At 28.7% G+C, this 26,503-nt stretch overlaps 2 protein-coding genes and 1 long non-coding RNA gene across 3 annotated transcripts; 2 read left to right on the forward strand and 1 right to left on the reverse strand.

The window, feature by feature from the left end:
* Nucleotides 1–1,357: 1,357 nt before the first annotated feature.
* Nucleotides 1,358–5,237, forward strand: LOC110267278 (uncharacterized). The gene is made up of 5 exons (XR_015899988.1): nt 1,358–2,823; nt 3,556–3,730; nt 3,860–3,993; nt 4,083–4,159; nt 4,920–5,237. It is a non-coding gene; the product is annotated as an uncharacterized LOC110267278 (long non-coding RNA).
* A 761-nt stretch (nt 5,238–5,998) lies between these two features.
* Nucleotides 5,999–7,607, reverse strand: LOC107619484 (uncharacterized). The gene is made up of 3 exons (XM_016321783.3): nt 6,724–7,607; nt 6,603–6,632; nt 5,999–6,197 (listed from the first exon to the last, which is right to left on the reverse strand). Exons 1-2 carry the CDS (start codon nt 7,458–7,460, stop codon nt 6,605–6,607), a joined length of 765 nt encoding a protein of 254 aa, XP_016177269.1. The 5' UTR covers nt 7,461–7,607; the 3' UTR covers nt 5,999–6,197; nt 6,603–6,604.
* A 20-nt stretch (nt 7,608–7,627) lies between these two features.
* On the forward strand, nt 7,628–8,663 carry LOC107619483 (uncharacterized; the record flags this gene model as incomplete). Its single annotated transcript, XM_016321782.3, has 2 exons — nt 7,628–8,544; nt 8,636–8,663. Coding segments are annotated over 2 exons (945 nt in total), but the record flags the coding sequence as incomplete, so codon positions are not given.
* Nucleotides 8,664–26,503: the final 17,840 nt, after the last annotated feature.

Consider the following 26,503-nt stretch of genomic DNA (forward strand, 5'->3'; position numbering starts at 1 on the left):
ATTAAACGCATAATTACAATTTCGGATAAATAATTAAAACTAATTGTACGATATTACCCTTGTGAAATCATCTTTTTATACACTTATTCAAACAACATTTTTCTTTATTTTTGCCTTACTTTTGAACTAACATCATTAATTAATTCTCCTATTTTTTTAGTCTAAAAACTTTCACCCCTAACATTTCTCTATTAATTTTCCCTTTCAAGTTACACACACACTCTCTCCTCGATTCTCTACGGATATTGATGGAAATAATTAATATTTTTTAAATTTCTAAAACAACCCTTATTCGTGACCAAAAGTAACAATAACAATATAGCATCTTCCTATTAAAATAATCATCTACTTGAAAAAAAGTAGATTTGTTTCGGTATATATAGTTGTTTTTAATAATTCGGTTTATATGCCAAATTATTTTTAATAATAAATATTTTTTAAAAATAAATTCACACAATATAAGTACAAAATTGAATATCTGATTATAAAAATATGAAAATTGAAGTTTTTTAATTAATATATCATTTATTCAGATAAAGCGTTATTTAAATATCAAAAAATGGTAAAAAGTTTTTATTTATGAACTGTTACGAAAAGGTATATACCACTTAGTATTTATAAAAGGTTAATTTTTACGAAGCTATATATGCTTATGTTACAACTTACCAAAATACACAAGTTAACGTTAAGTTAAATAAATACTCAACTAACAATAATGAATTATAGTATTTATGAAAGACTATAAAATTTTAAAGGTTTTTAGAGTGCAAGCTTGTGGGAGAAGAACCTATGCAAGAACAAAAACGAGGGTAGAGAGTGTAGAATAACTAAAATCAATATTGAATTGCAACACTGGCACATAATAAAAGATATTAAAATTACATACATAATTAAAGAAAAATATATTATTTTGATAAAAAAAAATAATCATTAAAATAAAGATAAAATTGAAAAATTAAAAAAACAGCTAATTGCTTAATAATTAGCATTATAATATCGAAAGACAGTTATGTTATTCATGGATGAGGTATCATTATGGAATTGCCAACCTTTACAATTTCATGAGTATGTTATTTGTATGCTATAATACAATTCTCTAATCTCTACATTGATATTAGTATCACAATTTAGAGCTATGCTAGATTAAACTTATTTATTGTTCATCTTTTCTTAAGAAAGATTTCTTATATATTTAGCTTTAAACAATAATATAATACAAAGAAAAAGAATAAAATATTATTTTTATTTTTAATGTTTGGATCAAATTTTAAAATTATTCAATATACACTACAGGACAAGCGGAAATTAGCGGCGGTTTAATTGCCGAATTGCGGCGGTTTTGAACCGCCGCTAAACAGAATTGACTGGAACTTTTGCTATTGAATAATATTGAAGTATATTGAATGTCAATGTACAATTATACATTGATCTATTTATATTACTACTCCTAGCAGCTTATACCTTTAAGAGGCAAGATAACTGCCTGTAACAGATTCTGGTATAACTGCTTACCAGAATTAGTAACCAACTCCTAACCTACTACCCATTTTCTTTCATTCTTGATTCATTTACATCAAAACCTCTATTAGGGAGAAATTTCCCAAGTTACCTCAATTATATTGAAGTTATTAATTGCTTAAGATCAGACCACTATATTTGGAAAACGATGTACTACTTACTAGATTTTTCTAATGACGTGTAATAAGATGCATGTTAATTGTCATAGTATATTCCCTTTAATTTTTTTACTTGTGAAGGCTAAATTGCTGCCTAAATATATTTTCTTTCTCAGCATTAAATGTAAAAGAAACTATATAAATTTATGCCAACTTCATTAAATTGAGATACTGCAAAAGATGTTTTGTAGTCGTTCTCTGCATCTTGGTCATAATCCAGCTAATTAATGAACATGGAAACATGAAGAAGAAGAATTGTATTTTATTTTCCGCAAAAAATAAACCTAACTGAAATACATATACTTTTTCTGCTTGTGTACTTATGTGAGCAATTTTGTTAAAAAAATTTACCCTTTTCTTATTTATGTTCACAACCTTTTCTTTTTTGGGAATTTATGTTCACAACTTGAAAAATATAGTTTTATAAGTTTCTTGCTAATTTTTTTGGGTCATACATTGCTCCTTCTACCAATATGGGCTCAGAATCGGCATTTATATTGTCCAACTTTTTTTGTTCATTGCTATCTAATTTGAAAACATCATACAGTTTTATACCAAAAATTAAAAAGCATAATAGCCGAAAATGCCTATAATTTATATCTTGCTGAAGCCAATTCATTAATTATTATGAACCTGAAAAGCTTGCACTATTGGTTGTTCATCTCAATTTGGTTTTATTATTAGTTGATGCAACTTCTTTTTCAGTCTTGTTATAATTCTGTTTCAAAGAAGATTAGCCTTTTATTTGTGTCTTATTTTTATTTTTGGTTAGAACTTTTTGTTCATGCTTCTGGAGGCTTATGCAACTCTGGTTCCATTTTTCTTTAACCTTTTAGAACCTTTTGTCTTTATATCTCAGGAGAGGCATCACTATTATGGTTAGGAAAGCTTTATTTATTTCTTATTTATTATAAAATGTCTGTAAGTTATTTTCATTTGAACATTTTTATTAAAAATTATGTCACAAATTAGAGAATAAAACAAAAACTAAATGGTTATCAAAACTTGTATCTTAAAAATCATGTTGTATGATTGCATTCCACTAATTTCTTTTTCTTTCGTGTTTTTTCTCTTTACAGGTTTGTGATTTTGGTCTATCATGATGAAGCACCATACCTTTTTGTCATCAAAGTCTTGGGCAGGAACAGTTAGGGGTGTTCGTGGTGCGGTTTAGATCAATTTTGAGTGAAAAACTCATCCGATCCGAACACTAATTTTGCTTGCGGTGCGGTTTGGATTGGATGACTTTTAAAAAAATCCGATCCGATCCGATCCAATTTCAAGCGGTTTGGATTGGATTGGATTTGCGGTTTTGTAAATTAAAAAAATTAAATACATATAACAAGTTTTAACATCAAATTTTAAATAATCAACAATAACATAATAAGTCTCAACAATATTTTTAAAAGTCAACGATAACATAACAATAAAAATAAAATTATAGGTTACTTAAAATAAATAAATAAATAACATTTTGAACATAAAATATTTATTAAATAATAATAATACTGAATAATATAAAAATGTATAACAAATTGAACATGTTATAAGTATAATTGTAAATATAATAATAAAATAATAATATTATAATACATTGTGCGGTTTGGATTGGATTGGATTGGATCGGTTATGAAAAGTAGATCCGAAATCCATCCGATCTAACAGTTTGTAAAAAATAGAATCCAATCAAATCCGAATTAATGCGATTTTAATTGGTTTTCGATTTAGATTAGATTGGATGAACGGTTTAATTTGGATCGGTTTAAATTTGAATATCCCTAGAAAAAGTAAAGCTTCACAGATTCGAGATCTTATACTGCTGTTGTTAAACCTTAACAAAAATAATGATTATCATTCTAATGTATCTTTTTGCCTACAGCCTGAGTGGATGGCGCCAGAAGTCTTGAGAAATGAACCAGCCAATGAGAAGTTGAGTCAGCTTCATTAGAGAAGGGGCATAAAATGAAAATCAATAATGTAATGGTAGTTTTTTGCACAAAGGGACTAATTATATATACAAAAATATATAGAAATATTTTGTGCAACTATTTTATGTACGTCAATTCTATACATGAGTGCAAATAATATATCTTCAATAAATAATATTTCGGGGTTTACTTGGTAACTTGAATTGGCAAGTTGCAACATTTGCTTATTAATTATTTCTACCTCTTATTCCATAGGTTTCCAATTACCCAAAGGAACTGGACGAGATGAAACATGTAACAAAGCAAGAATTCATTGCATCACTGAGAAGGTTTGTCTGCATTGGCCTGTTAAATTTGAAACACTATATTATAACTATACTTATATGTGGGTACTTTCATTTTGATATCATTGTAGAGAATAATACATGTACTCATCTTTGGTCCTATATCTTATGCTTGTTTCCAATTAATCCTGCAGGCATCACCAACAAGGTAGGTGGCAAGCAAGAATTGGTCGCGTTGCTGGAAACAAAGATCTTTTATTGGGAACATTCTGTAAGTATTTCACCTTCATTTTCCATTGTGTTCCTGTGTTAACAAAGATGATTATTCAAATTGCTGAGTTTCATATTGTTAGTATTGCAAGTGTGAGGAGTGTTAAAGTTAGTCCCACATCAAAGAAAGCATGGAAGAGTGAGGAGTTTATAAGATGAGAGACCCATTAACTTGACACCTTAAGGTTTTGAGTTGGATGTGGTGTCATCTCATCTTATGTTTTCTCACTCGATTCCTCCCCGAATTCTCCCCGGTTGTCGAGAGCTCCCCACGGTTGGCCCAACAAGTGGTATCAGAGCCGATGGTTTAATCGGTCTGGTTTAAGGAGTATTCAAGGTGAAGCATCGAAAGTCTTCCCGGCAAAGGTGGTCCGGGCGGCGTGTCCCGCGGTGTTTTGCGGCGGTGTGATGGACGAATACTCGTGGTGGTGGAGGAGTTAGAAAGAGGGGGAGTTAGTGCTTGATGTGGAGGCTCACACTTGAGGGGGAGATTGTTAGTATTGCAAGTGTGAGGAGTGTTAAAGTTAGTCCCACATCAAAGAAAGCATGGAAGAGTGAGGAGTTTATAAGATGAGAGACCCATTAACTTGACACCTTAAGGTTTTGAGTTGGATGTGGTGTCATCTCATCTTATGTTTTCTCACTCGATTCCTCCCCGAATTCTCCCCGGTTGTCGAGAGCTCCCCACGGTTGGCCCAACACATATACTATATGCTGATCTTATGTTATCACTTAATCCTTTTCTTATTCATGGTTGACAGCAACTGAAGAGGAAGCTGCTTAGGCATATGATATAGCAGCTATAAAGTTCCGAGGTGCAAATGCAGTAACCAACTTTGAGATGAGCAGGTACGATGTTGATGCCATAACGAAGAGCTCTCTTCCTGTTGGCGGCGCAGCAAAACGCTTGAAACTCACCCTATAATCAGAGCAGAATTTATTTTGAAATCAGAATTTTGAACTCAAGTTTTATTTTGTATTTGAGTATTAGTTTTTTTATGTATAAAACAATTATAGAAAAATTATGTCACTAATTACTGTTTGATTTGTCTTGTAATAAAAGTTACATACTATATTTATATGTTTGGTAATAAAAAAGACTGAAAATTTATATTGTGGAACGACAAAGGTAAAAACAAAAAAAAAATTATTTTTTTTTTAATTTGATAAGGCTATTGCCACGCTTTAAAAGCGTGGCTGTATCTCTCGCTATTGCACGTGTCTAAACAACAAAAACACAGACAATCCTTTTCACGCCAGCAAAGGCAAAATTCTTCGAAAGCACAAGATAAAAAAAATCTTAGAAGAAACAACCAGCAGTCCCAAGCAAATAGAAATGAGAAATCACAAAAAAAAGAAAACAAAAACCAACTTCTAAAAAGATAAAGAAAATTTGTAACATTAAAAAAATACTATCACCAAATTATAATCACCGACCAAGAGTCCAAAGTTTGTTATGTTAATTTATTGAAAACTTTTCTATTTCGTTTATTTTAGTCTGTATTTTAAAATAATTTAATTATATAATATTAAATTGAATTTGTTAAAGTTGAATGTGTTTAAATTAAATTTGATTTGATACGGTTTAGTTAAATTGTATAGAATTTTATTATAATTGTAATTTTTTATTTTTTAAAATTTAATATCTACAGAAATGGAACGAGGACAAGAGGCATTTTCCTAATCAGGAACGGACGACGGAAAAGAATCTCCACCCCTATAAATATCCATTGTCATCCCTAATAGCAAGTAGGAGTGGCAGTGGACCGAGTAGAAGCAGATTTTTCCCCTACTTGACCCGCCCTTCTTTAACACGTATAAAATTCCACCCTAATAACTATTCGAATCTAGCAAACAAGATTAATTTTTAAAATTTATACAACTATGATCACATCTGAACATAAACTAAAAACACAAGAAACATACAAGGTCAAACAACATAAAAAACCAATGTCTAGTCACTAAACAAATTTAACACAATTAATCTTAGTCGCTTTCTAACTCCCCATCATTAATAGTCTGGAGGTCAAGATTGAAAGCTGAAAATCAAGAGTACAATAGCAATTAACAAATTAATTTGCATTCCTTCCTTCTTCAGGAGCATGAGTGCCAACAACAAGAAGCACCCTCAAACATAATGGAATATTGGAACCAAGTGCAAAAATATATAGATCAGTAAAACCATTAAGCGAAGATGAGCAGACCTATCATTAAATTTAAGCACATTTTCAATAAAATTGGATAGCATTAATTTTGTTGAATATACATTTATTTGTTGCTAGATTCTGACAATTTTATGGTGAGTATATACATTAGTTAAAATTTTAAAAAATAATAGCCATTCAAGGTGTAATTTTTCTTTCAGGATTTGGGAGTTTTCAATTTTACGATACTGTGCAAATATTCTTCTTTAATTTCAACGTCTTAAACAAAGAATTTCTTACAATTATTGGTCTTCATCTCCAACAGCAAACCTGTCCAGTGTCCACAGAGATAAAGCAGTAAATATCAAAGCTCAATGAATATGGTCAAGAAGTTTAAAGAGAGAAAGCGGGGCATACTCACATATAAAGTTTTACATAATCACCAACGTTAAGATTACCCTTGGATTCAATCTTGGCAGAAAAAGTTTTGAGTTGGAGCTTGACTCTGGCATAAGAAACAAACCCAGAATCATAGCTAGTAGGTGGCTCTCCCTCGAAAACATTTCCAGGTTGCATGAACATATAAATCAAACTTTCATCGCTAGTGTTGTGGCAACAAAAAATACTCGTTACTTCTGCGGTCTCGTTCAAACCATGCACCCCCACCGTTTCCACAACCTTCATCTCAGATAAATCATAAATATGCCACATTGGAGCGAAGTCAACAATCAGAAGATAATGACTGCATCCCAAACGAACAAGTTTCCTTGGACATAATCTAGGAACTGGCGGAAAATTACAATCAAGGTATTCCCAATTGTTAGCCTTGACGTCATATGACATAAGCCCTTGATGTTTACCACGAGAAGAATACAATACAATGTGGGTCTTCTTGTGAGGCTTGGTGCTGTCCTCCCACAGAAAGTAAGAGTAAGGGTCCCTCCAATATGGCAAGAGAGCACTTTCGGGCACTTCCCTTGTTTCCCATAGACCTGATTTTAGGCTGTAAATATCAACCCAGCAATCTGCATCTTTAGTACCCCCAAAGATGTACAATTTGCCATCACAGGGGACTACTAAGGGTCTAAATCGGTCGCAGAACATGCTTCCACAAAACTTCCAACTCCAATTAGAACCCTCATACTTGAGGCAACACATCCTTGAGGGGTAATAATCATCCAAATCCAAACACAATTTTGGGTCAACAACACGCAGGTTACCACCAGCAAAGAAGAAGCTGTGACCGACAGAACAAAATCCTTGACCATCTGGTAATGGATAATTGACCAATAGACCATCTCTAATAGACCAATATATATTTTTTTAGAGATGGTCTATTGGTCGATCGTCCATTACCAGATGGTCAAGGATTTTGTTCTGTCGGTCACAGCTTCTTCTTTGCTGGTGGTACCCTGTTTATTACTGACCCAAAATTGTGTTTGAATTTGGATGATCGTTACCCCTCAAGGATGTGGTGCCTCAAGTATGAGGGTTCTAATTGGAGTTGGAAGTTTTGTGGAAGCTTGTTCTACCAGCGATTTAGACCCTTAGTAGTCCCCTATGATGGCAAATTGTACATCTTTGGGGATACTGGATTGTACATCTCTAGGGTTACTGGAGATAGAAGTTGCTGGGTTGATATTTACATCCTAAAATCAGGTCTATGGGAAACAAGGGAAGTGCCCGAAAGTGTTCTGGAATATTGCAGGGACCCTGACTCTTACTTTCTGTGGGAGGACAGCACCAAGCCTCACAAGAAGACCCACATTGTATTGTATGCTTCTGGTGGTGATCATGAACATCAAGGGCTCATGTCATATGACGTCAAGGCTAACAATTGGGAATACCTTAATTGGAATTTTCCGCCACCTCTTAGATCATATCCAAGGAAACTTGTTCGTTTGGGATGCAGTCATTATCTTCTGATTGTTGACTGCGCTCCAATGTGGCATATTTATGATTTATCTAAGATGAATGTTGTGGCAAAGGTGGCGGTGCATGGTTTGGACAAGACCGCAGAAATAATGAATATTTTTTGTTGCCACATAACTAGCGATGAAAGTTTGATTTATATGTTCATGGAACCTGGAAATGTTTTCGAGGGAGAGCCATTTACTAACTATCATTACTATGCTTCTGGGTTTGTTTCTTATGCCAGAGTCAAGCTCCAACTCAAAACTTTTTCTGCCAAGATTGAATCCAAGGGTAATCTTAACGTTGGTGATTATGTAAAACTTTATATGTGAGTATGCCCCGCTTTCTCTCTTTAAACTTCTTGACCATATTCATTGAGCTTTGATATTTACTGCTTTATCTCTGTGGACACTGGACAGGTTTGCTGTTGGAGATGAAGACCAATAATTGTAAGAAATTCTTTGTTTAAGACGTTGAAATTAAAGAAGAATATTTGCACAGTATCGTAAAATTGAAAACTCCCAAATCCTGAAAGAAAAATTACACCTTGAATGCCTATTATTTTTTAAAATTTTAACTAATGTATTTACTCACCATAAAATTGTCAGAATCTAGCAACAAATAAATGTATATTCAACAAAATTAATGCTATCCAATTTTATTGAAAATGTGCTTAAATTTAATGATAGGTCTGCACATCTTCGCTTAATGGTTTTACTGATCTGTATATTTTTGCACTTGGTTCCAATATTCCATTATGTTTTTTAGGGTTCTCTTTTATGGAGTTGTTATTTTTCTTTTGTTTTTTTTTTTTCGATTTTTATGTTTGGTATTTAGAATATTTTTAAATATAAATTGAAATTATTTTATTATTACTTGTGGTTTTATTTTTAATTCTATTCACACTGTTAATATTTTGTTAATTTCTAATTTAGTATTTAATGTCATAAAATTATAAATTTTTCAAATGAATTATTGTTGATACAATTAAGTTAGTTATTGATTTTTAATGTGTACTTATTTAAAAAAAATCTAATTATAATTTTTAATTCAAGTATTATGTTTAAAATTTTAAATTTAAATTCAAATAAACTTTTTTTTTTGAATTTTAAGTAAGCAATTGAGTTGAGAATATTTTTTAAAACTTTATATAATTTATAAGCTACTATACTAATTACAAAAGATTATATTAAAGTAAATAAAATTATAAGTCTTATTAAAATGTGAGGTTATTTATACTATTTAAAAGAAAATTTTAATTTGACATTTTTCTATACTTAATTCTGTTTTTAATGTTGTTCCGACAAAATTGAATTAATTTCGAAAATTTTATTTAAAAATTTAAAATTTGTACTAGCTAATTAAGAAATTCTATTTAAAAATTTTAAATTATTTACTTAGATTGTTTTACTTAAGTTGTTATTTTTTAAATTTGAGGTTGTTTTGCTTAGGTAGTTATTTTTTAAATTTTAAATTATTTGTTTAGATTGTTATTTTTTAAATTTTAAGTTATATACATATTACTCTTTTAAATCATAAATTATTGTTTACTTAAGTTGTTACTTTTTAATTTTAAATTATTTGCTCATAAATTAAATTTTTTTTTATTTTTAATATTTTTGAATTTTTATTATTATAAATTTTTGGTATTTTGTGTACTCCTTATTTTAGAGATTTTTAATATTCTTATATTATTAGTACTCATATTTAGTAAAAATATTATATATACATAAAAAATTAAATACTAAATTAATCATTATGCAATTATGTATAAATATTGTATATAAAATATAAAGATGTACATGATGAAAATTGATAAAAATATTATATAAAAAATTGATATAAAGTAAAAATATTATATATAAAATATTATATATAAAATATAAAGATGTACATGATAGACATTCAATGTAATTTGATGAAATAATAAATAAAAAAGAAAGTGTATTTATGAAAATTGTATGTGAAAGAGTGATAAAATCGAAAAAAAGTATGGGGTACGGAAACAACTAGTAAATTGAAACAATGGGTGTCGATTTAAAAAACAATCAAATCGAATTACCTTGGCGTTTTTTTAGGTGACTAAATCGAATCTATTGAATTTGATTTACTCTTACTTATAAATCAAAGCAAATTTATTCGATTTGCTACCATTTTAACCATGCACTTAAATCGAATCCACTTAATTCAATTTTTGTTTAGCAATGTTTTTTACCTAATTCGAATTACTTCGTGTTTCAATAAATCGAATTTAATCAATTCGATTTATATAGAAACGTGCTTTGGGACTTTGACGTTACATTTTTTAATTTGGGACATTTAAATAATATTAGTATGCATTTGGTTTAATAAGGTGAATTGCCCTAAATAATACGTTCTTATAAAATAAACAAATAAATAATAGGTTTGATTTGATTATTCAGTATTTTTATATAATTTGTATAAACTTTTAATTAAATTTTACAGTATAAAATTTTAATTAATAATTTATATGATAAATAAAAATTTTCAATTAGTCTACTTGCAGTTATTACTAAAAAACAATCATCATTCATTCATAAAGGTTACGACAAGTCGTGGCGTGAGCCGGAGTGAGATATCGAGGGAGACACATGATGAGGGAGACAGAAAGGCCAACGGAAAAAATAAGGAGAGTGGGAGTGAATTTGCATCAAGAACTTCGGAGGACTCATCACAGGGGCAATCAAAGATAGCAAAATTTTCCTTTAGGGATAAGGTAGTTGGGAGCAAAGGCCGCGAAGGCTTTTGAACTAGCTGAAAACCTCACAGGAGATTCCATTACGGTGGTGTCAGGTAAACAAAGTGATTCTTTGTCAGTAGGTGTCACTTTTACCAAAGAAGCAAAGAGCTATTTGGCGGAACCTTACAGAAAGCTATTGTGATAAAAGTGTTATTAAGTAAACACTTAGTTATACTGTGTTGTTGCATAAGCTTAAAGCAATGTGGCACATCAAGGGAAGCTTTGACTTGTTGGATGTTGGTTTCGACTACTTTTTTGGAAAGTTTGATTTATCTGAGGACCGAGAGAAGGTTCTTTTGGGGGAGACCATGGTTGATCGAGGGCCACTATGTGGTTGTTGAACTATGGGATGAGGATTTTAGACCGTGTGAAAAATCATTTGGCTCCACAGTGGTGTGGGTTAGGATCTTGAAACTTCTAATTTGGTGCTATCAAGAAGGAGCGATGCTTCGAATTGCGTTAGCGATAGGCAACCCAATCAAAATCGATCTAGCAACCAAATTGACGAAGAAGGGTCATTATGCTCAGGCATGATCGTTCAAATTAATTTGGGGTTGCCTATGATTAAAAGGATTATTGTTGAGGGTGTTGAGCATGAGGTGGAGTATGAGAGTCTCAACTTGATTTGTGATTTCTGTGCCAAATTTGGTCATGACAAGTTGACGTGCAAAGATAAATCTGTCCCGACAAAAGAAGGAGGAGAAGCCATGTGATGTCAGCTGAGGAAGCACTGCAACTGGCAGAAGATTTGAATTCAAAATCCTAGAATCATGCTAATAAGGAAACGTATGATTTTTCTAAGAATCAAGGAGAGAAGTATGTAACTAATTCGATCTCGCAACTAGGGGTGGGTGGCAAGCGGGGAAGCCCAGCCCGCCCCGCCTAGTGAGGCGGTCCCAGAATCCTAGCCCGCCCCGCCTAAGAGCAGGTTGGCGGGCCGGCGGGCTAAGCCCGCCAAATATCCTTTTTTTTTACTTTTAACTATTAAATCTCTCATATTTTCTACTTTTAACTATTATAATTTTTAAAAGTATAAAAAAATTATAATTTTTATATTCACAAATATTAAAGTCTTTGTAATTATAAATATCTAATCAATATAATTATAAACTAAGTTTATCCAAAACATAATTATAAATATTGTTCCTAAAGCAAAATAAACATAATCCAAAACAAAATTATAAATATTGTCTCTAAAACAAAATAAATATAATCCAAAACACTCAATTTTCATCTTCATTCTCTTGTAAGTTGGGTTGGGGAAAGTTGGGTTTTGACAAAAAAAATTATAAAAATACCCCTTGCTAAAAAAATACTAAGCCCTGCGGAAAAGCCCGCCCTGCCCCGCCAAAGCCCGCGGTTTAAGTGGTGCGGGTTAGGCGGGCTTTTGCTATTTGGCGGTCCCAATTTTCCAGCCCAGTCCGCCTTTTTTGGCGGGTTACGTGGGCCGGCCCGGCAGGTTTAGGCCCGTTTGCCACCTCTACTCGCAACTTATGGCAAAGGAGTTGCATGACACTCATGTAAGCTTATCAAATATGCATGAAGATGATGATTGGACTAAAATGTTAAGAAAAGGAAAGTTTAAAATGGGCCAGCAACTAAACCAACAAGCCCATTTAGATAAGAAGGCTTGTTCATTTACACCCCATTCTTTGCTTCGTACAAAGCCCAATCTCTCATCCCCGCAATAAGGAGGTGTGAAAGCCAATGGAACCCCGGGTGTCCAGCAAACAAAGTCTCTCAATGTCCCAAACCTTCATTTTTCTAATCAAAGAAAAAAAGTGGTGGTGAAAACTACTCTTCGAAAGAGACCAAGACTGAATTCACTCCAGAGTTCACCGGTGGAGAAAGATAGAAGTGCTCAGAATGACTTGGCCTCAAGTGCTTTAGAGAAGCTGAAAACAGGAGAACAAACGAGGGTTCTTGTATAAGAGAAGAATCTGGCCACGGCAAACCAGCAGAACTAGGTTCCGGTTGGTTCCTCCCTTTATTATGTTTTGTTTATGGATAATTTCAATATTATTGCTTGGAATGTTAGGGGTGCATCAAATAGATGGTCCTGAGTGCATTGTAGAGAATTAGTGAGAAAATTCAATCCTTTTTTTTATTCTTGTTGAAACACACACTTCCTTTCATAATCTGAAGTTGTTTTGGCAACGCTTGGGTTATTCTTCTGTTGGAATTGTTGAAGTGGTAGGGCATAAGGGTAGTATATGGTTTCTTTCCTCTTTGCCTGAAGCGTCCTGTTGTGTTGTTGATAATTTTGTTCAGTGTTCAACTATAAAGGTTCAGGTGGAAAATAAAGTTTGAAGATGTAGTAGAATTTATGGAAGTCCTCAATTTCATAATATTTTTCTTTGGGACCATCTCCTGTCTCAAGCTTCGTTTTTTCAAGGACCTTGACTCCTATTGGGAGATTTTAATGAAGTCCTTTATTCTCATGAAGTCAAAGGGGGTTAATCTTCTAGTCAGAGAATAGATAGATTTGCATCAACATTGGGTGACTGTGGATTATTTGATCTTCATATGATTGGCAGAAAGTTCTCTTGGCACAGGAGAGGCCCAAGTTCTCTTGGCAGAAAATTCTCTTGGCCAAGAAACTTGATCGAGTTGTTACTAACAATGCTTGGTTATCTTTTTTTTTCGGAAGCATACACTAAAATTTTGAATAGGATGCTTTCAGATCATTGTCCAATCCTTGTTATGTGTAAGGGTTATCCGCAAGTTAAAGGCCATAGACCAATCAGGTTCCAGGCTCCTTGGTCCACTCACCCAGCTTACAAGGACGTAGTGCATCAGTATTGGGCAAAAGTGAGTAGTGGAATTCACAATAAGCTGGTTGAGGTGCAACAAAGTTATCTTGATTTTAATTCCAATTACGCATCAACGATCATTTCCTCGTACGTTTCAAAACCATCATGACTCATAGCCGCAATCAATTCCAATTATTTGGGAATCATTACTTGCAATAACCCACTAAACTCTTCGAGTATTCAAACTTAAGATATTATAGTAAACTTTTACATCTCCTATTCGTAACTATCTTGTGTTACTGCTTTCGCAAGTTTCTGCTGTGTTATTCTGATTTCTCGTCTAGTACTAGTTCTATCACTTATTTTCTCAAGTACTAAACCACAACTTAGCATGACTGATATTCACTAGATATCTATCTACGGTAGTCAAAACCAAATACCAACTTAATCGTACTTTTAACACGTTGTTACCGATCTTTCACTTACCTATTCCCAAACCGTCGGATCTAGCGGTATCTCCCGTCATCGTAGTGAACACACGACCTTGTTGTTGGCCCTTGGCAGTATTCTGGTTGACATTCTCAGGACAGTTCCAGGACATGTGTCCGGCTCCTCCATAACTATAGCAAAGTCCCAATCCAGCTCGACACGGAGTTCCCGGATGGTAGCTTCCACACCGCCTAAAGGTCATTTCATTATGAGGTTGCTTTTCATACCTCCTCCCTTGGTGATTGTTGTTATTGTTCCTTCGGGAATTGTCTTGAAAAATCTCTCGTATAGGGATTTGGTTTCGTCTTCACTCGCCCCTCAAACGATGAGCAGCTAAAGGTTGAATCTGCTCTATTCCCTTCCCTCGCAGTTCACTGTCACACTGGGTTTCGAACAATAACTCCGTACAGTTCTCAACACTTCCGATCCCTTAGATTTAATCCAACTCGCCTCTGCTGTGTCACTCTTATCCTTAACCTTCAAGAGCCTAGCTACTCCTCTAAGTTAATTAAATATCGCTCTGTCTCAGCGACTAATGATCTTTGACTAATCGTCGACTTGAACTCTACGATTATCAACACTTGTCATGCATCACAAACGAATATTACATATTAATAATATGCAGGGAAGTCAGAAATTCAAGCGCAGAGGCAGGATTTCAGAAATTCAAGCGCAGAGGCAGAATTTCGAGAGATCGTTAAAGGCATAACTGAAGTATTGTGGATAAGAAAATTCATAACTGGGTTTCCACCACAATTGACAAGCCAGTTGAAATGTGACAACAAAGCTGCAATTAGCATTTCAAAGAATTTCATACAACATGATAGAACAAAACATGTTGAGGTGGATCGACACTTTATTAAAAAAATTGAGAATGACATTATTGAGCTTCCATTTGTGATATCAGAATATCAGTTGGCTGATATTCTTACTAAAGTAATTTCAAAACAAGCCATTACTAAAGTACTAACCAAGTTGAGTATTGGTGATCCCACTACTCACCTTGAAGGAGAGTATTAGAATATCATAATTAGGGAACAAAATTAGAAAAATATCTAAAGAGGGTAAAAAAAATCAATGTAATTTATTAGGATATTATTTTATAATTAGCGTACTCATTATCATAGTCTTGGTGTAAGAACCTTGTAATCACAAAAGAAAATAATAACAAATGACACTTTTTTAAATAATTCTTATTTTCTTTCCTAAACCCTTTGTACCATGGTAACAACACAAACAAACTCAATTCAAAATAAATTCAGACTATAATGTATCAAAATTAAATCCAGAATACACCGAAATTATTTAATGATAATTCAAAACTCCTCCTCCTTCTCCATTATCATCATCTTCTTCTTCTCTTCCTTTTCCTCCTCCTCTCTTTTTCTTATCTTTTTTCTTTGTTATTGTCGTCGTCACCACCACCTCTATCTCTCCCTCCTTTTTTTTTCTCATTTGAATTTCTTCGATCTCCTCCGTCCTTTTCTTTTTTTTTTCTCTTCCTGCTCCTCTATCATCATTATTATTGTATCATTATTATCATTATTGTTGTCTTCTTTTTACATGTATAACAGTTTAAATTTAAAATACACCAAAATTTTTTAATAATAACTATACACAAACAAAATTAATACGTACTTATAAACTTTATAAATATAGATAATTCATTATATTCCAACATCTAATAAAGATATAGAGATTCTCATTACAAATATATTACGACCATAATATACAATATCTAAGTTTCAATTCTTTTGCTTTTTTCAACAGCAAAGATGCTTCTTTATTGATTAATAACTTTACTTATCACAGGGTTTTTATTTTTCTTTTTAATTTTTAATTTTTTTTATAAACAAAGGATAGAGGAAGAAACTTGAAGCTTTAAACTTCAGAAACCGTCCCTTTTCAAGTGAGTTTCCAAAGAATTATTTTTCGACAATTATATATTTATATAAAAATATTTTTATGTAAAAATAATAGCCGAGAAATATTTTAAAAAAATAACATAATTGATTAAATTACTTAACATAACACATATGAAAATCTCAGCAATTATTTTCACATAAAAAATATTTTTATATAAATAGCCACCTTATTATTACTTTTAAGTTTTAACATATATGCGTGCATATACAAAAGGGTCTAGGTTCTAAGCAACCTGCACCGTAGTAATAAGGACCATATTTTTCTTCACAATTGATGCGACAATTACTAAAAGGGGTGCCTCTTTTGCAATCTTCGTCAACCCAAGTTTCTGTGCACGTCAACACTTTTTCTCGTGCGGCTACTATGCTTGTCATCCACACAACTACAAAACATATATTAATTAAAGGAGAATATATACTAACTAGGAGTTAATACTTTTAATGTAAAAAAGATTAGTTACAATTAGTTTAAAACTAACAAAAATAAAAAAGAAAGTGTTGACCATCTTATTTTTCTTAATTAATAGATTATACATTGTTTTAAATTGATCTAATTATTATAAAATTATTTATCTCAAAAGCTTAAATTAATAGAAAGATACAATATAAATAGTTACATATTTAACATTTTTTTCAAATAAAAATTTCTCTTGAATTTGTTAGATTTTTTGTATAAATATTTTTTTATTTATCTTATATTATTTTTTTTTATTTTTAGCCCTCATCAAAGATTTAAATATAAAATCTTAATATTATATTATAAAATTATTCATCTCAAAAATCTAAACTAAAATGTAACATAAATAATATATATAATTATTTATATTATCTTTTCTTATCAGTTTAAACTTTAAAATATGTAATTTTATGACAATAGTAATACAGCTTTAAATTTTAGTAAATAGCACACGGTACTCAAAGATCATGATAGTAATACAGCTTTATCTCTTAAGGCCTTAACATTAGAATTTGCTAAAAGATCATGATAAGGATTTAAATATATATGCACCGAATGGAGCTTTTAACAAGGTATTATTTCGTATTTTATAGTTATTTATATATGTTTTAAATTATTTAAAGATTAAAAAATATTTATATTTTTCAGTATACACTATATAGCATTTTTGGAATGTAATATATATAATTAATTTTAAAAATAATATTAATATAATTTATTATAATTTTGATTATATTGATTTTATTTTATTTTTCAATCTAATAAAATTTGATTCAAATGATAAGAATTTATATTATATTACTTTAAATTTATTTTTTATCCATTCTGATTCTAATAATTATTATTTGGATTGGATCAATTTATTTTGGTTTGAAAAAATTTAATAATTTAAAAATTTTAAATTACAATAATTTTAAAATTTAAAATTTGGATAAGATGCAACTTAAGTTGAAAAAATTTTAAAATTTAAAATCTTAATGAAAAAATTAATATTCAAAATTTGGACAGACATAATAATAAAAATTCAAAGACAAACAAAATATTAGATATGTTAGTATAATAAAATAACAAGATAACCTAAATTAGTTTGTAATTTTATTTAAAAAGTACCGATTTTATTCACTTTTTATAAAATTAATATGATAAAAGAATTATATTATCTAAAATTTGAGAATAAAAAAACTAATTTGTCCTCTTATATTATTTGAAATTGATTTATCTAATTTTATAAAATATATAGCATGAACTATTATGTTAATATTTATTTATTAAGTACTAATTTATTTGAAATAAAATTATTAAAAATTAATTTGGAGTATATAAAATAAATTTAGTTAATATTAAATTAATGTTTTTTTTGTCAATTACTTTTTTAAGTTGTTCAAACTAATTTAACAATGCTTTTTAATTATTTTTTAAAAAGATATATTAAACTTATGTGTGTAATATTCTAAAAATATAATAAATAATATTCTAATAATAAATCTTATTTTTTAAATACAATAAAAAAATAAATTTTAACATTAAAAGGATTAAAAAAAATATGAAAATTGTATTTAATATCTCTTTCTCTTTTATATACATACCCATCTTTAAGAATGAATTTCATTCGTGTTGTTTCATATTTCTTTTTTTTTCTTTTTCTTCATAAAAACAACATTTCATAATTAAAGTGTATTAATAACTATAGTTTCACCTTTTCTTTCTTACGTTATCTTACAGATTTACAAACACTTCAGCTACGTGCGTGTTACTTTTGAATAAAATAGAATATTTATAAATTTATATCTATATCTTATAATTCATCCACTAGAAAATTTTTTTAAGGAACACAAAATACATAGAATAGAATCCACTTTAATTTGTTTTACTAAGGTTTGGCGAATTGCATTTTTGTAATATCTTTTTTAGTCATTTGTTTATAGTTTTCTTTCTTATAACTTTTTTATTGTTACTGATTTATTCATTTTGAATACATCAAGCACGCACTAACAAGTATTGAGCGAAAGAAAACTTATATATTTTAGCATTTCAAATAAGAAATAATGTACCTGAAACCAGAAACACAAATAAGAAAATGTTTCCCAAAGATAGCTTAGACATCTTTCTAACAAATTAGTGTGAATCAATATAATTCTTATTCTTGGTTTTTTTTTGTCTATGCAAATCTAAGGAGCGAGCGAGGTATATATACATATATAAGTGGCAGAGATTATTCACTTTAAGTCTAAATTAAGAGAATTTTAAATTAATCATGATACTTTATTTTATAAAAATACTATTTGTACACTAAAATCAATCACTAAAATATGTCATTTATCAATATATTTATATATAAATATATATGTATAATTTAATTTATTTTCAATATATATTTATATTTTAATATATATTTTATATTGATAGATAATTTTAGTGTATACGTAATATAATTATTATTTTATTATATTTCTTAACGGGGGACCATACACACATGACACAACACACCTAGTGGACAAGAATTTTTAAATCGGTTAATAGTCAAATTCGTCCTTAAAAAATTATCCATTCTTTAAATTAATCCTCAAATAATTTTTTTAGTCATATTAGTTCTTGAAAAATAAAACGTAAGTTAAATTGATCCTTCTATTAATTAGATAATGACATGTCACGTTAAATGCCACGTGTCACTAGATGATTGATTGACGTGTTAGGTCAGTGATACTTTGCACGTCACGTGTCACTTGACATGTAAAAAAGTTATTTATAATAAAAATAGTTCTTGAAAATTCAGATGTAAGTCATTTTTATCCCTAAAATTTTAAAAATTAATCAAATTAGTCCTTATATAAATTTTTTTATTTTTTTCATAATATTAAATTTAAAATATTTTTTATAGTACTAATTTTAATATTATTTTTAGATCTTAATAAATAAAATTTTCTTTACATAAAATAATAAAAATAATTAAATTATTATAAAATTATTTTGTCATTTGTATTTTAAAATTTTATCTTTTTAAATTGTAATTTTTTTATAGTAAATTTTTTTATTTAAACAAATTTATCAAATTATTATTGATTATATTATTTAAAAATTTAATATTTTAAATCTCACTAAATAATATAGTAGTTATTTTAAATATTTTAATCTTTTATTCAACAAGTGATCCCACAAATCGATTTTTAAATTATTGAGTTCTATCGTATAAATTAAACAATAATATAAATTATAATTTTAAAAAATTTAAAAGATTTAAATTTTAAAATAACTACTATATTATTTAGTGAGATTTAAAATATTAAATTTTTAAATATATAATCAACAATAATGTGATAAACTTATTTATATAAAAAAATTTCACTATAAAAAAACTTACAATTTAAAAATATAAAACTTTAAATTACAAACGACAAAATAATTTTATAATAATTTAATTATTTTTATTATTTTATGTAAAGAAAATTTTATTTATTAAGGTCTAAGAATAATATTAAAATTAGTACTATTAAAAAATATTTTAAATTTAATATTATAAAAAATCATAAAAAAAATTATATAATGACTAATTCGATTAATTTTTAAAATTTTATAGTTGAAAATGACTTATATTTGGACTTTCAGGGACAATTTTAATTATAAATAACTTTTTTACATATCAAGATATACGTGACGTACTAGGTGTCACTGACCTGACACGTCAACCAATCATCTGGTGACATGTGGCACTGAACATGACACATCATCATGCCACGTAGCACTTAACATAACACGTCATCATCTAACTAACGGAAGAACTAATTTGACTTACGTTTTATCTTTCAAGAACTAATATGACTAAAAAAATCATTTGAGGACTAATTTAAAGAATGAGTGATCTTTCAAGAACGAATTTGACTATTAATCCATTTTTAAATTAAATTATTCAGAAGTTATACATAATCAATTGAAAAATGTACATATATAATTTTGTAGAGTAATTATAACAATTGAATTAATACTTCGGCCTCAAATAAGTGCCTAGTTATAATTAATTAATTACACACATAAATTAAACGCATAATTACAATTTCGTATAAATAATTAAAACTAATTGTACGATATTACCCTTGTGAAATAATATCTTTTTATACACTTATGCAAACAACAATTTTCTTTATTTTTACCTTACTTTTGAACTAACACACTACAACAAAAATGCCATTTAGCGGCGGTTCCTGGAGCCGTTTAGCGGCGGTTAAAAACATTTCGCGGCAAAACGGACGATATATAACGCTAATAATTATGTATATCACATGAACACAATTTATTGCCACACAATTTCTTGTTGTATACTTTATATCTGATCATAGTTATTATAGGCACCTTATATATTGGGCAAAATACACAATTAAACCAAATGGACGACCAAATTACACAAATCTACCAAATTGAAAAATATTACCCGGATATCCCAAAAGTACATTCTTATGTAATTCGAATCAGTCCCATTCGAATGAGACAAACCAACACTAATTCGAATTAGTCCTAATCGAATTAGTAGTGATGCTTGTAATTCAAATTTGTCCAATTCGAATTATGCTTGCATGTAATCTTAGGGGAGTTCGAAATAAGGTGATTCAAATTATGCATGCTAGGACGTCCCTAGTAATTCAAATCGGTCCATTTCGAATTAATTTTGGATTATAGTAGATCGAATTAATTTATATCTATTTATATATAATCCAAGCGTATATAAAGAGTACATTTAATAATATCCATAATGAATTCAATAAAGAGTACATTTAATAATAAATAAAAATAATAATAATTATAAAAAATTTTTATAAATTCTTAAAAATCTAACACTTTCTAAAAATATTTATTAAGATTTAGAATTTAGTCTTTAATATTTAAAATTAGTGAAATATTTGCCAAAAATATTATATTTATTGGTCAGTTAGCATTATTGAATTTATTAACCATGATAATATTCAGATCATTAATTGGTTTTTATTTAAAAATATTTTTATTATATTTAGTATTTAGTTTTGGTAAAATATTAATTAATTTTTAATTTTGTTATTATGAATTCTTATATTTAAGAATACAGGTTAAGATTGTTATTAAAAAATTTTTTAAATTCTTTATTTTAATAAATGCTCAACAAATTATTAAAATAAAAAATTTAAAATTTAAAATTATAATTTTTGTAAAGATATAAAATTTTAAATTTTTAATAATTTGTAGAAAATATTTTTAATTATTATTTTTAATAATTTATAGAAAATATTTATAATTATTTTTAGAAAATGTTTGATTTTTAATAATTTATAAAAAATATTTATAATTATTATTATTTTTATTTATTATTGAATGTACTATTTATTATATTCATTATGGGTATTATTAAATGTACTCTTTATTATACTCTTTATATACTTTTGGACCATATATAAATAGATGTAACAATGAGTTAAACATATGTATCTTAAGATACTAGTGTTTACTTAACTAGATTATATCCAGATGGTTATTACTAAAGAAAACATTATAATATGTGGTAATACGCATTTTGCGGCGGTTTAAACAAAACCGCCGCAAAATGTAAAACAATAAATCACCAGGCGTACATGTAGTGGCGGTTTTCGAAAAGACGTCGCGAAATGCAAATCTGATGGAAATATAGCGACGGTTTTAAATGTCGGCTTGATTGCAGCTCCAACCTCTAACCGCCGCTATATGCGCCGCAGTTTGTCTTTTCACAACAGTTTCACACAATCGCCGCAAAATAACCGTCGCTATCTTAAGAAATTGTTATAGTGACATCATTAATTAATTCTCCTATTTTTTAGTCTAAAAACTTTCACCCCTAACATTTCTCTATTAATTTTCCCTTTCAAGTTACACACTCTCTCTCTCCTCGATTCTATACGAATATTGCTGATGGAAATAATTAATATTATTTAAATTTCTAAAACAACCCTTATTTGAGACCGAAAGTAACAATAATAACAATATAGCATCTTCCTATTAAAATAACCATCTACTTGAAAAAAGTGGATTTGTTTCGGTATATATAGTTGTTTTTAATAATTCGGTATATATACCAAATTATTTTTAATAACAAATATTTTAAAATAAATATTTTTTAAAAATAAATTCACACAATATGAGTACAAAATTGAATATCTGATTATAAAAATATGAAAATTGAAGTTTTTTAATTAATATATTATTTATTCGGATAAAACGTTATTTAAATACCAAAAAATGGTAAAATGTTTTTATTTATGAACTGTTACGAAAAGGTATATACCACTTAGTATTTATGAAAGGTTAATTTTTACGAAGCTATATATGCTTATTTTACAACTTACCAAAACACACAAGTTAACGTTAAGTTAAATACTCAACTAACAATGAATTCTAGTATTTATGAAAGGCTATAAAATTTTAAAGGTTTTTAGAATGCAAGGTTGTGGGAGAATAACTAAAATCAATATTGAATTGCAACAACATACTAAAAGATATTAAAATTACATACATAATTAAAGAAAATATATTATTTTGATAAAAAAATTAATTTTGTAAAATGTAAAACAACTAGGTGTAAGTAGAGAGAAATCATTAAAGTAAAGATAAAATTGAAAAAAAAAAACAGCTAATTGCTTAATAATTAGCATTATAATATCAAAAGACAGTTATGTTATCGATGAGGTATCATTTCACATATGGAATTGCCAACCTTTATAATTTCATGAGTATGTTATTAGTATGCTATAATACAATTCTCTACATTGTTATTAGTATCACTATTTAGAGCTATGCTAGATTAAACTTATTTATTATTCATCTTTTCTTAAGAGAGATTTCTTATATATTTAGCTTTAAACAATAATATAATATAAATAAAAGAGTAAAATATCGTTTTTATTTTAATATTTAGGTCAAATTTTAAAGTTATTTTTAATATTTTAAATATATTATTTAAGTTTCTAACATTTTAAAATTGTTACAATGTGACGCAATACACAATTTAATAAGTGTTAGAAATATAATCATTAATAATGTTGCCTTCTTCTATCAGCTTAAACTTTTGAGATGAGTGGTTTCATAACATGATATCAGAGCTCTATATCCGAATAGTTAAGAGTTCGATTCTTGGTGAATCCCAAAAATAAAAAAATAACATAAGACAAATAAAAGAGAAAAATAATGTCTATATAAAACATCAAGCAAACCTAAGAAAAGAAAAACTCTTACTTGAGGGAGAGTGTTAGAGATATAACCATTTATGCTGTTTTTTTCTATCAATTTAAGTTTTTTGGATGAGTAATTTTATATTAGTAAGAATAATGCTTTACAACCAAATTAATTATCCAACCAAATCCAACAAAGTTCATATATCCTAATTGACATCTACACACCATTATCTCTAATTATCTTTTGGCGGCTTCTTTTTTTGTAGAATTCTTTTTTTTTTTAGATTCTTCTGTCTTCTTCCCACCTCTAATGCTGCTGCTTCTTCTTCTTCTCCTCTTCTTCCTCCTCTTTTTTCTTCATTTTTCTCTTTCATTATCGTCGTTGTCACTACTACATTTTTTCATTTGAATTTCTTCTATCTCCTCTTTCCTTTTCTTCTTCCTCCTCCATCATCATTATTATCATCATCATTATTATCGTTATTATCATTATCGTTGTCTTCTTTTTAAATGTATAACAGTTCAAATTCAGAATGCACCAAAATTTCATAATGATGATGACACACAAATAAACTCAATTCAAAATAAATTAAGACCATAATATACCGAAATTAAATCCAGAACATACCAAAATTATTTAAAGATAACTCAAAACTCCTCCTCATCCTCCTTCTTCTACATTATCATCATCATCTTCTTCTTCTCCTCCTCCTCCTCCTCTTTTTTTTTCTCATCTTTCTCCTTCGTTATTGTCATCGTCACCACCACCTATATCTCCCCCTCCTTTTTTTCTCATTTGAATTTCTTCGATCTCCTCTTTCTTTTTTTTTTCTCCTCTTCCTATATCATCATTATTATCATCATCGTTGTCTTCTTTTTTATATGTATAACAATTCAAATCCAGAATGTACCGAAATTTCTTAATGATGACGATACATAAACAAACTCAGTTTAAAATAAGTTTAAACTAGAATGCACTGAACTCAAAACTCTTCCTCCTCTTCTTTCTTCTTCTTCATCATTACCATCATCATCTTCTTCTTTTTTTTGTTCATCTTTTTTTTTTATATTTTATCTTCTCATTATTCTTCTAATTTTACTCTCTTAACAAGAATAAAAACAAAAAAATTAAACAAAGAAGAAGAAATGCATAATATTGCAAAATCACTAAGAAAAGGAGGAAGAAAAAAATGCAGCAACAACAACAACAATAAAAGAACGACGATAAGAAAGAAACACGCGAAGAAGAAGAAAGAGGAGAAACACGAAGAAGGAGAAGAAGAAGAAGGAGGAGGAGAGAGAGAGGGATGCAGAAACATTCACAAAGTTAGAGTATGTATTCATCATCTCCTTAATAAAACTGATTTTTATTGAATTTAGACTAATTTAATTAGATTTAGTTGTCAAAAAGATTTGGATATATAACCTAATTCGTTTGGTAAACATAATACAAATTACACATAAATATACATACATTATTTATTTAATTTAAATAAAAAATTCTATTATGACGAGACCATATATAAATAATAAATCTCTGACGAGATTTTTTTTTTTTGGCTGAACTTTTATTAAATTCATCCTTTTTTTTTTTTGGTTTAAAAGAAAATTATTATGCCAAACTTGGCTATGCATGGATTTTGGGAAATAATCACATACTCCTACACTTCATAATAACTGGTCTTAGGAAAATTCTCTACTCATCAATATTATTAATTACCACCAGGGATTTTTTTTTTTCATTTTTGATAAACAAATTAAAGGTTAATAGGTTATATATCAGGACACTCAAACATGCATGCACAACGGGATCGTTCTTCTTCACAATGTGCATCATAGGCCATGGAACCATATTTCTCTCCGCATTCTTTGAGACAATTTTCAAACATGCCTTTGTTGCAATCTTCGTCATCCCAATCTATTACACAGAGGCTCAATACTTCTTCTTCATCATCATCGGCCACTATACTTTTCATCCACACAACTACAAAATATTGGAAACAAACCTAATTAAAGTAAATTTCGCTATGTGTATATTTTTTATAATAAAAATTATTTTCATCCGTTTTTTCTTAAAAATAACCAATAAGTTTTTTTATTAATTAAAAAATAATTTAAATACGTAATTATTAATTAATAATAATATTTTTATACTTATATCAAGAGTGTTTAGTACATGGTGATTACCATGGTGCCTAAAAGTGTTTGTCTAACTTATCAAAAAGGGTTAAAAATTAATATTTAATTTTAAAAGTATAAAAATAAATAATTATTAAATATTCAAAAGTTGTCATAAAAAGTAAGTTAGACAAAAGTTAGGCACCAATTTATAGGCACCATAGAATTCACCTTTGTACATATGTGCTATTCTGATTAATAATAAAACGTTACATGTATTTTATAAGTAGGAAGCATAAATGACAATGAAAATATACTCTTTAATTTGGGTGTGTTTAAACCTCCAAAATTATATATGAAATTGAGTTAATTTGAATTAAAATTAAATGAACCGATGAATTATACATAAAAAGATATCATGCATGTTTATTGGAATTAAACATGTAAAATTCAGAGATCTCTCTATCTTCATCACTTGCCGTGTGTGTCATTTTTTTTATCTCTTGTTTGTAAAATCTTTTTTCTTTTTAACTTTCTTGTACTTATTGCTTTTTCTTATTTGAAAATTGTAAAAAAAATATTTTAAGCATTTCAAACACAGTCAAAAGAGGAGAAAATTAC

The sequence above is a fragment of the Arachis ipaensis genome, chromosome B9, assembly GCF_059453495.1.
Source record: "Arachis ipaensis isolate K30076 ecotype BB chromosome B9, ASM5945349v1, whole genome shotgun sequence".
Classification (NCBI taxonomy): Eukaryota; Viridiplantae; Streptophyta; class Magnoliopsida; order Fabales; family Fabaceae; genus Arachis; species Arachis ipaensis.